Raw genomic sequence first — 14,093 nt, 5'->3', positions numbered from 1 at the left:
TGGTACCCAGGAACTTTAGTGACTCCACCGTGGAGACCTCAGAGCCATTGACAATCAGTGGGGGAGGAGGGGGGGGGGGGGTTGTGTCTGAAGTCTATCTCCATCTCCACCGTCTTTCCTCTGTTCAGCCGCAGGTGGTTACTATTGCACCAGGAGATCAGCTGATCAACCTCATGTCTGTAGGCAGACTCATCACTGTTGCTTATGAGACCCATCACGGTGGTGTCATCTGCAATCTTCAGGATTTTTACAGACTGGTCTTTGGAGACGCAGTCGTTTGTATACAAACTGAATAGGAGAGGTGGGAGGACGCAACCTTGTGGTACTCTTGTACTTGTGGTTCGGATATCTGTGGAGGTGCTGTAGTATACAGATATACTGTAGTACAGTATATATTCTCCTCTTGCAGGGAGAATGCAGGGAGTGCACGTGTCCTGTGTTTATGCACCACTGTGATGGTTCTACAGGTGTCCTCTGTTGTTTCTTCACTTTCATGCTGCAGGTCCGTGTTGAGCACCACGAGCAGTGGCGGACTTAGCAATTTGGGGGCTCAAGGCGAATTTAGCTAGGGGGCCCATTAACATTAATATGCGAGAAATAAAGCCTGGTTTATACTTGACGCGTCGCGAGCGGCGACAAGAGGCTCGTATTTGTTAACGTAATACAAGAGAACAGTTCAGTCAGATAGCTATTTGTTGTGAAACGAAGTAGTTACAATTTCAAGCATTTTCAAGTACTTTAGCCTAAATTCCAGCACATTTAAACCTGAAACACAAAGCAACATTAAAATTGGTCAGGTAAATGTTCATTCCCCTGTTTCTGAGGGGTGTTTCTTTATACTACCACATATCGTTTCGGAGAATACTGCACGCGGAAAGTATAAACGCTTCCACCGTGGGCGGAGTCGCGCGCTACGGTCACTCGCGAAAGTAGAAACCAGGCTTAAGTTAGCTAGTCAGGGGGCCCCTACAGTGGGCTGCAGTGGGAGGGGCCCAAGGCAGTTGCCTAGGAACGCCTCTATGCAAAGACCTCTGACCACAAGCTGCATCTTTTAGGGTGTTTTGCTACTAAAACAGCAGCCAATGTTTTTTTCCTTCCTCCAGATACAAGTAGTGTAACATCTTGCACTGTACAGAAGGAGGGGTTTTCTAACCAACGCGTCTGTGGTGTGGTGGGAAGCGTGGTGTGCTTGTTTTTGAATACCTGTTCTCTCTCTTCCTGCGTCTGTCTAGACGTGGCCCGTTCACCAGAGCTTCTGGAGATGCACGGTAGCGGTGTTGACCCGCCCCTCTGCCTGATGATTGGCTACGCAGATGGACTCCAGATCTGGAGCGTATCAGTGAGTATAAAGTGGCAGACAGACCTCGTAGTTTAAATATGTGTTCAATAACACTAACAGAGAAGTAAAATACCAGAATATCTTAAGATGTTGCTTCACCACTTTATAGTACAGTTCTATAATATAATCAACTGTATGGAGATGATAATGCAGTCATTGTCCTTGAGAAGTAGCCTGTTGTGTCATTGGAGCGCCAGCAGGAGGTGCTAGAGGGCTGTGAGGCCTGGCTTCACAGAGGACAGGGAGAGGATAAGGGGGACGGTGCACTGGGAGCAGTTGCACACGGCTACAGTAACACCAGCGTGATCCTGCGTCCTGCTCCTTTATTGTCCGACTCGCCGCTCACCAGTCTGTGTGGGTTCTGCCCGTCTGCCCCTACCGCCCCAGCCCGTCTGCCCCTACCGCCCCACCCGTCTGCCCCTACCGCCCCACCCGTCTGCCCCTACCGCCCCACCCGTCTGCCCCTACCGCCCCACCCGTCTGCCCCTACCGCCCCACCCGTCGGCCCCTACCGCCCCACCCGTCTGCCCCTACCGCCCCACCCGTCTGCCCCTACCGCCCCAGCCCGTCTGCCCCTACCGCCCCACCCGTCTGCCCCTACCGCCCCACCCGTCTGCCCCTACCGCCCCACAGGTCTGCCCCTACCGCCCCACCCGTCTGCCCCTACCGCCCCACCCGTCTGCCCCTACCGCCCCACCCGTCTGCCCCTACCCGCCCCACCCGTCTGCCCTTCTGCCCCTTTGACCAAGCTGGGTTTCTTCTTTCTCTCCTCCTCTGTCATTTCACCAGTAATGGTTTCTGTCTGCCTGTGAGGGCATCTGAGCCCTCCACCCCATTGTAGTACTTTACAGTTTGGACCTTGGGCAGTTTCATGTTTTGAACACTTGGTGTCAGTACTGTCAAACCCAAGGCCTTGGCATAGAGAAACGTTTAAGCTGAATTACTGCCCACAAGACTTTTCTAACAAACTGTTACTGTACAGTAGTGGCACAGTATTATTCTGAGTCAGTACTGGATTTTAGTGGTACAGTAAATGAGGACAGTTACTGCTGTACAATACTGTAGTCACCACTGACATCAGACTATTGCTCACTGGACATTTTTCGTTTGCATCGTCCTCTTCTGGTTCTCTCCGTATGTCCCCATATCTTCATTTTCTGGTTTCACGCTTCTTCTCTTTTTGTGTCTCCATGCTGTGTCACTCACCGGCACGGCGGCGTGTGGAACGCCACCCAGACTCTGGCCGTGAGCGGCTGTTAAGTGTTTGTGACAGCTGCTTAGCCCGCCACCCTCCATAATGGGGGGGGGGGGGGGCGGCGGCAAGATTGTGCGTGCGCTCCCGTCTTCACACAACACCGTGTTCACATCAACATCTCCTGCCAGAGAAATCCTCGACTGTGGAGGTGTTGGTCGCCGGAGGAAGACGGCAGCCTGCTCGGGGTGTGCAGGATGGGCGTTGGAGCAGGGAGGTGTGTGGTGGAGCGGGTGGTGCAGGTGCAGCGGGTGGTGTGTGGTGGAGTTTTATCTCTGGGGTTTATCACAGCGCTCTGATGCAACTCTGGTGCGTCTTCACTCACTGCAGAGGCCTCTGTGCTCTGGCTGGGGCTCGTACACACCAGCGCTCCTTCACAAACGAAGTCCGCAACTAATACTCCTGAGTAGATATTGGCAGTTAATATTGATTGCGTTCATAAGGTCTAGATTACAACTGTGTTAAGTTAATTTATTTTAAGATGGTTTCCTTTTGGGCAGGTTCATCTCTATTACAGAGCACCACAGCACAGGAGATAGGCTATCAGCCATCCTCTCCAGGTTGATATTGATATTACTCTGCCCTTGTCTTCTTTCCCTATTAAGCGAGGTTCTTGGGGATAGTCTTTCTAGAACTCGCATGTCACATCCACCTAAATTTTAGCTCTTTGTGATCCTTGTGAATTCAATCAATTTTGAGCTTGTTTAAGTGAAATTGGGGAAGTGCACAACAATGAAGTCATTTTGCATATTGCTGTCATACCAAAAGTAATTGGACAGTGGGCTTGTTGACGGGCTGCGCGCACAACTCTGTGACACCAACAGCGTAATGGGGAATGACAGGTGCATTAGTGTAAACCTTACAGCCTGGTGAACTGCCTCACTCTCTACGTTCTGTGCTCTTTCACCCTGGTGAACTGCCTCACTCTCTTCGTTGTGTGCTCTTTCACCCTGGTGTGCTGCGTGCACTCTCCACAGCTCACACCGTGACAGCCGTCCACGTTTCAGATGACACGTTAAACTCTGCTCACTTTTAATAACAACATGACTGATCCTTCTCTCTGCCAAAGGTACTAATTGTGCAGAAGTGATCATTCTCTGGTGGGATTATCAGATTAAAATACATGGATTATGCCCAATAATGTGATAATGCACCTTCTTCATGATACACACACACACACACAGAAATAGAAGCATTACAAAGGGTTTTAGTAACAAGAGGCTAAAAGGAAAATGGCTATTGGATCCTGAGCTGTCAATCATGCCTGGTGACCCTCCTCCAGTGTTGGCTTTCCTCAGTTCTTGTTGATATCATGTTGATATCATGTGCTGCTATGCCAGTAAAAAAATCTAAATGAGAAAACAACAAAAATATCTTTTTCTTTAGGTTTAGCACTGATATGTTTGCGTACGGTGTGGGTTTCCGTGCTACCAGTTGTACAGCAGACGTGCAGTTTTCCCAGCAGTGTGAAGAAGCCCTTGGGTGTACCGTAACGTAGCGAGGGAGAGTGAAGATTTGCAGCTTGGCTGTCGGCTCAACCTGCCGCCCTCTCATCTGCTGCACACTTCTCCCTGTTGGAGTTAATGATTCATATCACAGTGTGTAGAAATCTCTCTTTTCAAACACTACTGACCTTTGACCTCTCACCCTCACTTATTTACTCTACTGGCTTAACCATCAGACCAGTAGCACACTGGCGTAACCATCAGACCAGTAGCACACTGGCACAACCATCAGAACCATCAGATCAGTAGAACACTGGCGTAACCATCAGAACAGTAGCACACTGGCATAACCATCAGAACCATCAGACCAGTAGCACACTGGCATAACCATCAGAACCATCAGACCAGTAGCACACTGGCATAACCATCAGAACCATCAGACCAGTAGCAGTAGGTTTCCTGAAGTTGAATGGCTTTGTGCCATTGTCATTCTCTCTCATTCTCTCTCTCTCTCTCTCTCTCTCTCTTTCTCTCTCTCTCTCTCTTTCTCTCTCTCATCTTAGATTCCCAGATTACAGGCTCTGTTTTTTGTCTTTTTTTGTGGCTTCTCTTGGTTTTTCTAAGATGTCCAATGTGTGTGTGTATGCCAATGTTTGTGTTCTCATTGTAGATCAACGCATAACAAACCACTTCACAACCACTGCAGACCAAACAATGCATCATCTGATTCCATTAGAAGACCTTTATGTGTTAATCTTAAATGGGGGAGTAGGGTTAGGTGGCTAGTTATTACCAGTATAAATGGAGTATTTCTCTAACGGTAGCACTAAGTCGTAGTAAATGCAAATTTCTTTGTATAATATAACATTTAAAGGTTTTGCTGGTGATGTATCTGTGATATATTCATTATATCTGCAAACCTTATTATAATGAATAAATAATCAGTGCAAACCTTATTATAATAAATGAATAAAGACATGCGCTCTACAGATGTCTTGACAGGGCTTGGCTCCTCCCCACGGAACTCCCTGTGAGATCTCCTACTGAGTGTGTGTGTGCGCGTGTGTGTTTTGTGTGCAGCTGAGCGGTGAGGCCCAGGAGCTGTTCTCTGTGAGGCACGGCCCCGTTCGGGCTGCCCGCATCCTCTCCGCCCCCCATCTGGGTGAGTATCTGTCAGCCCTGCCCCCCCCCCCCCCCCCCCACGCAGCTCCTAGAGCCCTCTAACTCCTGACCCGACACCTCTCAACACTCAACCTGGTCGCCAGTGTTCAATCAACATGTGGTCGCATAACAAGAAAAGAAAAAGTGCTTTGTGTGTAAAAGTATTACAGGTAGTACTGCAGTAGTATTACAGATCAAACTCTGGGATGTGTTTTTGTATTAAATATAATGTATTCTGATGGTGAGACCTGTACCTGCATTAAAATGAACATTGATTTGTTTCATGTGACATATGTTACCATTTTGAATTTTTATTATACTGCAGGCAATATAAGCTACAAGCATACATTTGCTTTACAAATGACTTGCAGAGAGTACGACATACAGTAGTTATATGTTCTTTAAGTGTAGTCTCAATTTATGAAGACCATATTTCGATCCTTTATTTCTGCCTTCTGTATATTCTGTTGAAGTTAAAGACCTTCTGCATCCTAAATGCTGAGAGCTCTCCGGAGCCGTGCTGGTCTCCCCCTCCTAATATTAAAATGCGTCCTTTAAGATTAGCGTTGGCCTGCTGTCAGCTGCCAGACTGGGAGTATTACCGGCGCTCTGACAGAGGCGCTGCAGACTTCTGAGACGTTTCCTCCTCTTTCATCGCCGCTCCCTCGTTGGCCCGTCGTGCTTGTGGTCGCTCCATTTGTTAAAGGAAGGAAGGGACCAGTTTGACTAGAGCGCGCTCCATGTCACTGAATCCCAGCGCACTAATAACCCAGTTTGGTGCGAGCGCTACTCTGGGGACGCGGGTTAAACCGCCGTTCGTTTGTTGCTCAGTTTCCGTCGATGTTCAGGCTTTTTTTTTTTTTCGTGCCTGGATCCGCTTTATTAGACAACATGCTTGGCTGGTTGTTTAACAGCGAACATGTTGTCATAGATACACTCTGTGCTATTTGTAGATGACAAGGTACAGTTCAGCCACAAGAACGCCACTGAGTGGCACTTGTAGTGTGACATTTGTGTCTCGATTTTGTGTTCCGGTCGTTCGACAGAGCCCAACAATGCACAATGGCGGCTTTCAACCCAAGCTGGAAGTGGATGAAAGCCGCTAGCAGTAATAAGAAGCAGCAGATAGCCAACACATGAGCAGGGTGATTCGCTACAAAATAAAACGAATTGTTCTAATGGGGAAACTGATTGAAATCTGTATGGTACAAACAGTGTTGTACTGTAGTGGGCTTTAAAAAGAGGAATTGTTTCAAGTCGGAGCCTGGGTGGGCGGATTTGGAAAGTCCTGAAAATAGGTGTCAATTTTAATAAGGCAAGGTCTTTCCCAGAATAACGGAGGAAGTTCCGCTTTCTCAGAAGGAACAAACCACAATTCTTTCTTTTTTTTTCTCACCTTTTTTTACGAATGTTTTACATTTTAGGTGCTGTTTATCCCCAATAGCCTATTGGCAGGCTTCAACCGTAACCAGAAGTTTGTGATTTATTTTATCTATTACCCTGCATTGTTATTCTTGTTGGAAGCGAGTTGCATATACTTGTCTAGTTTTGCCCTGTTCATAAATACCATGTTAGCATATTAGGAGGACACTTTTATAGATAAATATTTGCTTAGGTCAAGTCCAAATTCGTTGTTTTCAAAGTTGAGACACAACTGGAAAGTTTTGTGTGTGTGTGTGTGTGTGTGTGTTTGTTTTAACTGTGACATTCAAATAGAAGGCAGCTGATGTCTTTGGGGTCCATCATATTTGTATTATGATTAGATATTGTGAGTGGCCGCGGTGTTTGATGATGGGGAAGTGAAGACAGAGGAGATGTCCTCCTCAAGCCCTGCAGGCCCCAGAGCTGCACATTTGCGCTCACACGCCATGCCGGCGAGAGCAGAGACTCTCCTGCAGATGATTACGGTCGCAGCGCGGCCTCCCAAATTACAGCCTTACAAAAGCTAACATCATCTTCAATCTGGTCCTGACTGGTCGCGTTCCTCCTCACTTTAGAGTCAGGAGAATTAGGTAAATATGTGATCTGTAAACACAGAGAAACATGTTTTCTCCGTCCCGAAAATACCCACTAGCCCTTCCACCCTGCTGAAGTTTCAGTGCGCACCCGAAATGAAAACCAGCCTGACAAAAAGCCCCTTCCCACAGCTTTGAAGGGGCTCTTCTTGGAGCCAGTGGGAAGAGAGGACTGGCGCTAACACGCTGCGCTAACACACTGCACATCCAGTGGCCTTTCAGCATGTGCTTAATGTCTTGCACACTGGCATTTCGGTTTCATTTGATGCCCGTGAATATGTCACTGACATCATTTAGGACGAGTCTGTAGGTTGACGGGAAAGAATCATTTGCTTTATTTTTCTTTCCTTGGAAAGTGTGCGACCCTAATTTGATTAAAGAGCTTCTGTTGTAATGCAATCAACACGGATCCTGTTGCGGTAGCCGTTTTCCAGGGCCGTGGGTGGCTCTGGCTGACTGACAGGACACCTCGCATGCATATGGCTGATGAATGGCACTCTTTGTGCGGGTCAGCGGTTAATGTCCCGTTGTCCCCCCCCCCCCTCTGGCTGCAGGTCCCCTCAAGACTGACAGCTTTGCAGAGAAGCGGCCCCTCCTCAGTGTGTGCAAGAGCACGGGCTCCTCAGGGTGAGTGCACAACTATGACATCACTTCCTCCCTCATCTGGCGCCCCCTTCTCACATGTGACACGCCGCTGATGTCTTTATTCCTGTAAGCCCTGCTGAGGACAGTCTGACACACACACACACACACACACACACACGCACACAGTCATTCACACAGACAGTAGAGCCATACAGTGGCGGGGTCACTGGATTGAGATCTAGCTCACTAAAAATAGAAGCTCTCTGCAGTTTTCCTTGCACTCGAAAATAAAAAAGACAAAATATTCTGTAAGTTCTTCATTATTGATGGGAACTAGCTATTATAATAGTGTACAAAAGTCACAGAACACCTTTCCTTCTGTGTTGTAAGGAAAAATACATTATTTACTTTATTAACGTTTTTTCCTTTTTGATGTGTTTTGAAATATCTATTCATGCACATGAGACATTTGCATGGCAGTTAAGGTCATTATGGGTAATGACCTCTGAAGGATGACGGTGTAAATGAACTTGTGTTTGGAGGACACAGCTACGACTCTGGTTTTAACACTGGAAAGATGGAAGGGTAGAAGTGGCAGTATGGTATGAAAAGAAGGTTTCACAAACTAAAAACTAATATTAAATATTAAATTAATTAATTATATTATATTATATAATATAATATATATAATTATATATATATTATATAATAAAATTATATTATATTATTAATTATATTAATATTAATATTAAACTTAATGTAGGTGACATTTATGGAATTTCATGTAAAATATGTGCCTTGTGTTTTTTTTTTTTATCCAGACACTGGAAAATAAAGAATGTGTACCTATTGTCTGTGGAATAAAATCGATTGAACTGTAAATTAAATGGATAGTGGTTTCTGACTTATGTGCAGTATTATAGATTATTGGTGTTCTAATATATAATTGTAGCTAATCATTGAAATTGACCCTCATTTATTTTGATAACGTGAAGGCTGTTCTTATGCCAAACAGTAATCATTGACTTCATTTATTCTTCAAGACACGTTCAATTTGAAACTTTTTCTTGATGCCTTCCTGAACTTAACTGACACGTGGAACGTGGAACTCGAGCTGAGGCATTTTAAACTTGCGCTACGTGAGGCGAAGCGCACACGCTAACGCGATGTCCTGTGTCCAGTTTACGACCTCTTCAAAATGAAGAGAGCATACGTGGAGGCTTTAATTCCTCGTGACGTAGACATTACGAGGGACATAGACATTATGAGGGACAATTCTTAAGCACTTTCTAAGACTTCTTGCTTTATATAGCAAGCAGTATAAAGGATGTCTTCTATGTGTGTGTGTGTGTGTGTGTGTGTGTGTGTGTGTGTGTGTGTGTGTGTGTGTGTGTGTGTGTGTGTGTAGAGGAGCCATAGAGAGGCAGCCAAACCTAACAGAGTGGCTCCACGTGGCCCTGTCTGCCTCTGTACCAGTAACTCCTGGATGTGCAGGTTGCCTCACTAGCACCACTACAGCCACCTTTCCTGACACGTTCCTGTTCCCGCCGAGGCCGACCTTAACTCGATATTTCCTCCTCGGGAAGTAGAGTTAGGAAGTCTGTCCTCAGCCCTCTTTGATGGAGACCACCGTCATGGCGGTTTACAGGCTCCAGTGCTCGATATGCACTCACGCTGCCAAACGTTCCGTGTCTGCCCTGAGACGGGCTCTCAGGGTTTCGGCCTTGTCCTGTGCTGACGTTTGGTGTAATGGTGAAAACATGCCTCTCACTAAAGAGCTGAGTCCTCTCTCTCCAGCTGAGCAACATGGCAGCACCCCCCCCCCCCCCCCCCCCCCCCCGCACTCCCCTGGAAGTGTTTTGTAAATAGTTCTACCAGTTCTAATCCTAGTTTTTAGTTTTTATTTATTAATTTTATTTTATCATATATTTTAACCTTTAAAAATTGCTGTGTGGAATCACTTCTCAAAGGAAATCTCCATAAACTTACTGAAATCCTCACAATTTTTAGTATATAATCATTTTAAAATAACAGCTTTTGTCAACCACGAGAGGGGATGCTGGTCTTGACACTTAAATGGAAAACACATTGGAGAGTTGGCCGAAATAGCACTGCTGGTTTAGAAGCTGGTTCAGTCAGCTTTAAGCTTAGATTACAAGATTTGCAAATTAAAGGAAAACCAGTAAAGGGAAAGAGCATGTGTGCTGGATCCTTTGCGGTGGAATTCCAGCCAAGCACACTCAACATAATTTTATCAATGGAAAGGATTATGCATTAAGGCCAAACAATGTATGGATCTTGTGATTTTCCTCATGGCAAAATGCATATTGTACTCTAGAAGCTGTGCACCAGTGCCAAGAGAGAATCAAAGCATCAAGACGTTCTTCTGTCGGTCCGTCCCCACTAGAGTCCCTTATATCTCTGGATAGGGGAAGATGGATTTTGGTGTCATTGTGGCTACTTTTCCTTTGACTTTCCTGTATTTTAATACGAGTGCAGAGAGCACTGAAGAGTCTGGGGTTTTGGACAGAGCGATCTTCATGCCACGAGCGCCGATTGAAACGGGACTTTTAACTGTTTGTAAGCATCGCAGAAGGCACACGGGGCTAAAAGTTCAGCATTCAGAAAGCCCGCTTTTGTTTTTGGACGTGGAGAAATGAAGTCGTTGGGCAGGCAGAAAACGGTGCCCCCCCTGCTTCTTTCCTCTCAACTTTCCAGATCTCTGGAGAGAGGATGTGGGCACGGTTTTCCACTAATGCAGTCCTCTGTCATTGCGGATATTATGGCTGGGCTTGTTACGGAGGCAGGGGGCGCGTGGGGCTTTCGCTGCTGCTCCCCTCCTCTCAGGCCTGGGGTCCGGGCCCTCTCCGTCACGGGCCACCCAGTACCTGGATCTGCTACGCTGGCATTGCTCCAGCACTTCACCCACTATCTGTCTTCTGAGGGACAGCCTTGAGCCGAAGGCTCAGCCCAGCAACCTCTCGTTTTCAGATGGCCCACAGCACGTGGAGGACCACACAAAGCCGGCTGTGATCACAGGGATCAGGAGAGTGTCTCGGGGTAGCTGTAATTGTCCTTTCACAATGCAGTATGCATTTAAAGTCCTGCTAGTGCCTAATGCTCAGTTATTAATTACACAATAGCTAGAAGGGGGAAATCCCAGCATTGCTGCAACGTGTATTTTTAAAGGGACTTAGCTAAAGCCTATTGTGATATTAAGCTGTGCTTTTCTTTGCATTTTCATCACAGTTTTAAATGCAAGGTATCTTTTATAAAGTGTATTAAACGCTAAATCTGAGTGTTTGAGAGAGAGTGGATTAAGGGGATTGGAGAAGCGATGCTTTTAAGCCCCGTAAGACAGTCGTCCTCTCTCCATCACACCCAGAGCTGTGTTCTCACTGCAGGCTGTGATCAAACCCACAGGTTACCAGTTGTCTGAGAATGGGTGTGCAAAAGCACAGATTATATCTTCTGTTTTTGTCCTCAAAAGCTCTTTTGTCCCTTTGCCACCACACAAAACTGAACATTGTCTTCAGTTTAATTGTGGTAGGAGTGAGTGTGTGTTCCCACAATCGGGATAGGGGTTTTTTCAGTTTTTCTTCCTAATTTCCATGTGTTCTTCCCCTTGCTGTTTTGACATACAACTCATACTTTGATGGTGGTTGGCAGTGTCTTGTGAAGATTTTGCTTGTTTTCATGGTGTAAATATTTCAGACCCTCCACAGCCATGTTCACTAAAAGCCATTTACCTTTGGCCACCCCACTCAGTTTTGACATGATCGATACACAAAAACAAAAGATTTCTTAAATGAGAAGCAGGAAATGATACCCTCCAGAAAGATGAGATGGTGCACCGTCCTCTTCTCTTTCATCTAACTCCCGTTTTCCTTTTCTGGGTGCACTTTTGGACGTTTGTCCTCTTGAACACACCTCTCGCTCCAAGTTTGAAGGTAATTTGAGATAAGGTCCGCTGCTACGACCCACTGATAGATATGGCAGGCACAATCCTTTCTCTTTTACAACTGGCCCTAAGATAAGCACGTTTCCTTCCCGCGAGAGATCCTCCACAAGTCGAAGTTATTTGGAAAGTCGGGACCAGGTGCGCGGCGCCCGTCAGATCCTCACCGCCGGCCGCTTCCAGCAGACACGACAGCCACATAACTCAGGGTCTCCCAGGATGGGAATGCACGGGCCTTTGAAGTGGGCCTTTCTTTTTAAGGGCCCTTGTCTGAGAGCATTTTTCCATGAGTATAGCTTTTCTTATCTTTCCGATTAATTGCCGAGAAGGTTACGCACACAAGTTACGTTGTAGCACTTGTGATCGTAAGGACAGTGCTAATGGAGGTTGTCATTTTTTAACTCTTGGTGTTTGTGTAGATACTCTCAGTGTTATCCTTAGACTTGCACTTGATACGTGGAGGTGTTAAATCAGGATCCTTCCTTGTTGGATGAGATTTAGCTCATCACGATTTGCTTTTATGTGATTTGTCAATCTGATCGCTGAGGTGAATGATGCGAAATTACTGTTCGCTTTCTTTCTTCCAAGGCTTTCCTTTCTAAACATTTGCACCTTCAAAATGTAGAAAGCTGGTTGTCAAACACTGACTCAAGATGACAACCCCTAGAATGAAGACGGTGAGAGAAATAAGTGGACCTAGAGTAATTAAACACTTGGAGCACTAGTGCTAAGCCTCTATAGTCTCAGCAATAGGATACTCCCACCAATGTGTTTCTAATATGTGAATCCATGGCAGAGCCCAGTGAAAAGAGAGGAAATGTATTTCTGGCAGACATGGAGCTGCGGCTGAACTTTTTACCCTAATTACTTTCCCGCTAATGCCCGCGGCGTGCTGGAATCAAAGGGCCCCCTCAGGCCCCAAGATGCTTGTGATGTGGGTAATGCTTGTTGTGTGTTGGGGCTCAGCTCGAAAGAGGCAGAGGTAGTGAAAGCGCTCTGAAAATCTGACAAGATTCTTCTTTTTTTTTTTCCCTCCCTTTTTCGTTTTAGGAAATGTCTCTGTTACCACCCACCTTACTTGTTGCTTGCAAAAATAGAGTAATTGTTTTCATCTGTGTTTTTACATTGCGTTAACATGGAAGTAGCTTTTATCAGTCGGTGTAAGGTGGGCCCGAGGGACTTCTTAGGCCTGAAGATCAGTGACGATACCCTTTTCACGATTCTTTTCTTGGTTTGCCACACCTTTTTAAACGATTATCTCGCATCTAAAACACAATAATGAAACTTTAAAATGTACTCAAAAGAAAAGAAGGACAATTCCACAAAATATGCACAAAATAAGGAAGATTGTACATTTAAAATAAACAAATAAACCCAAATATTCATTTGTTTAGGTCTTTTTTTTCTCTTTCTGTTAAAGTAGGTGTTCTGTTGTGATTCATTATGATGTTGAGCAGTGGGGCAGATTATTGTCCCCTTAAACTTCATCTAGCATGTCATGTCATTCATGTGATTGTTCTCCTTCAGAGAGTTCATAAACTACCAAGATGGGATGACATTTCTAATTTATGTGTTTTATTTATTTATTTTGCTTTGTGCTGGACCACAATTTCCAGGCCTTCCCTGTGTTTCATACATGCTATGAAGTGGTTTTCCTCCTGGCCGTTCCACTCAGGTTAATGAAACTTGACCCTAACAGAGGTCCAATTGGAGATCGGTGACCACATACAGTTGTGTGAACTACAATGACAGATGTCAGGGAGTTTATGTCATTGGCCAAGAGCAGAAACGGTCTGCATCTTCCATAATAACTGCTGTAAACCAACGTGTTGCTAAATATAAGGCAAAACCTTAGTAGTAAAAATGTTAATGTTCAGTTAAATGGTGACGTTTCCCATCTGGTATTCCAGCACAAGTCGTGTTCTGTCATCTGGAATGGGAGATGGATTTTGCAGGTGTGCTCCCGGGTCGTTTTGTGAGATTGTACCATATAATTAACCAAGTGATTTTGGATTGTATAAATCCATATTAGGAGATTGTATAATTCATCCACCCTCAGTGGAGAAGGTAGAATTTCACAGCTGTGATTTCATTGTTAGGTCATCACGCACATGGCGTAGCCCACTAAACACTATTATCCTCACACTTTAGCTGCTTGTAGAAATAATGTCAACATTGATTTGAAGACCAAATAGATGTTTGGAGAAAAGAATGGATACCCTTTTTCCAAGCTCTTCATCTAATGGAACGCATCTATAAACCGTCCCTTTTTTTTTGAAGAAAACATCTACTTGACATTGATAAAATCACGAAAGTCATAGACGTTTATATAGGCCAT

General features: G+C 45.4%; 1 protein-coding gene across 1 annotated transcript in view; it reads left to right on the top strand.

Moving 5' to 3' along the window:
• The window catches only part of bcas3 (BCAS3 microtubule associated cell migration factor), a 107,050-nt gene that overhangs the window by 4,424 nt on the left and 88,533 nt on the right, over nucleotides 1-14,093 (top strand). The window contains 3 exon segments of the mRNA XM_076977348.1: nucleotides 1,233-1,339; nucleotides 5,117-5,198; nucleotides 7,767-7,839. Of these exon segments, the coding sequence (XP_076833463.1) occupies nucleotides 1,233-1,339; nucleotides 5,117-5,198; nucleotides 7,767-7,839 (262 nt within the window).

Source organism: Brachyhypopomus gauderio, chromosome 16, assembly GCF_052324685.1.
Source record: "Brachyhypopomus gauderio isolate BG-103 chromosome 16, BGAUD_0.2, whole genome shotgun sequence".
Lineage (NCBI taxonomy): Eukaryota > Metazoa > Chordata > Actinopteri > Gymnotiformes > Hypopomidae > Brachyhypopomus > Brachyhypopomus gauderio.
The sequence above is the reverse complement of the archived record's forward strand: the minus strand, read 5'-3'. Positions and strand labels throughout refer to the sequence as shown.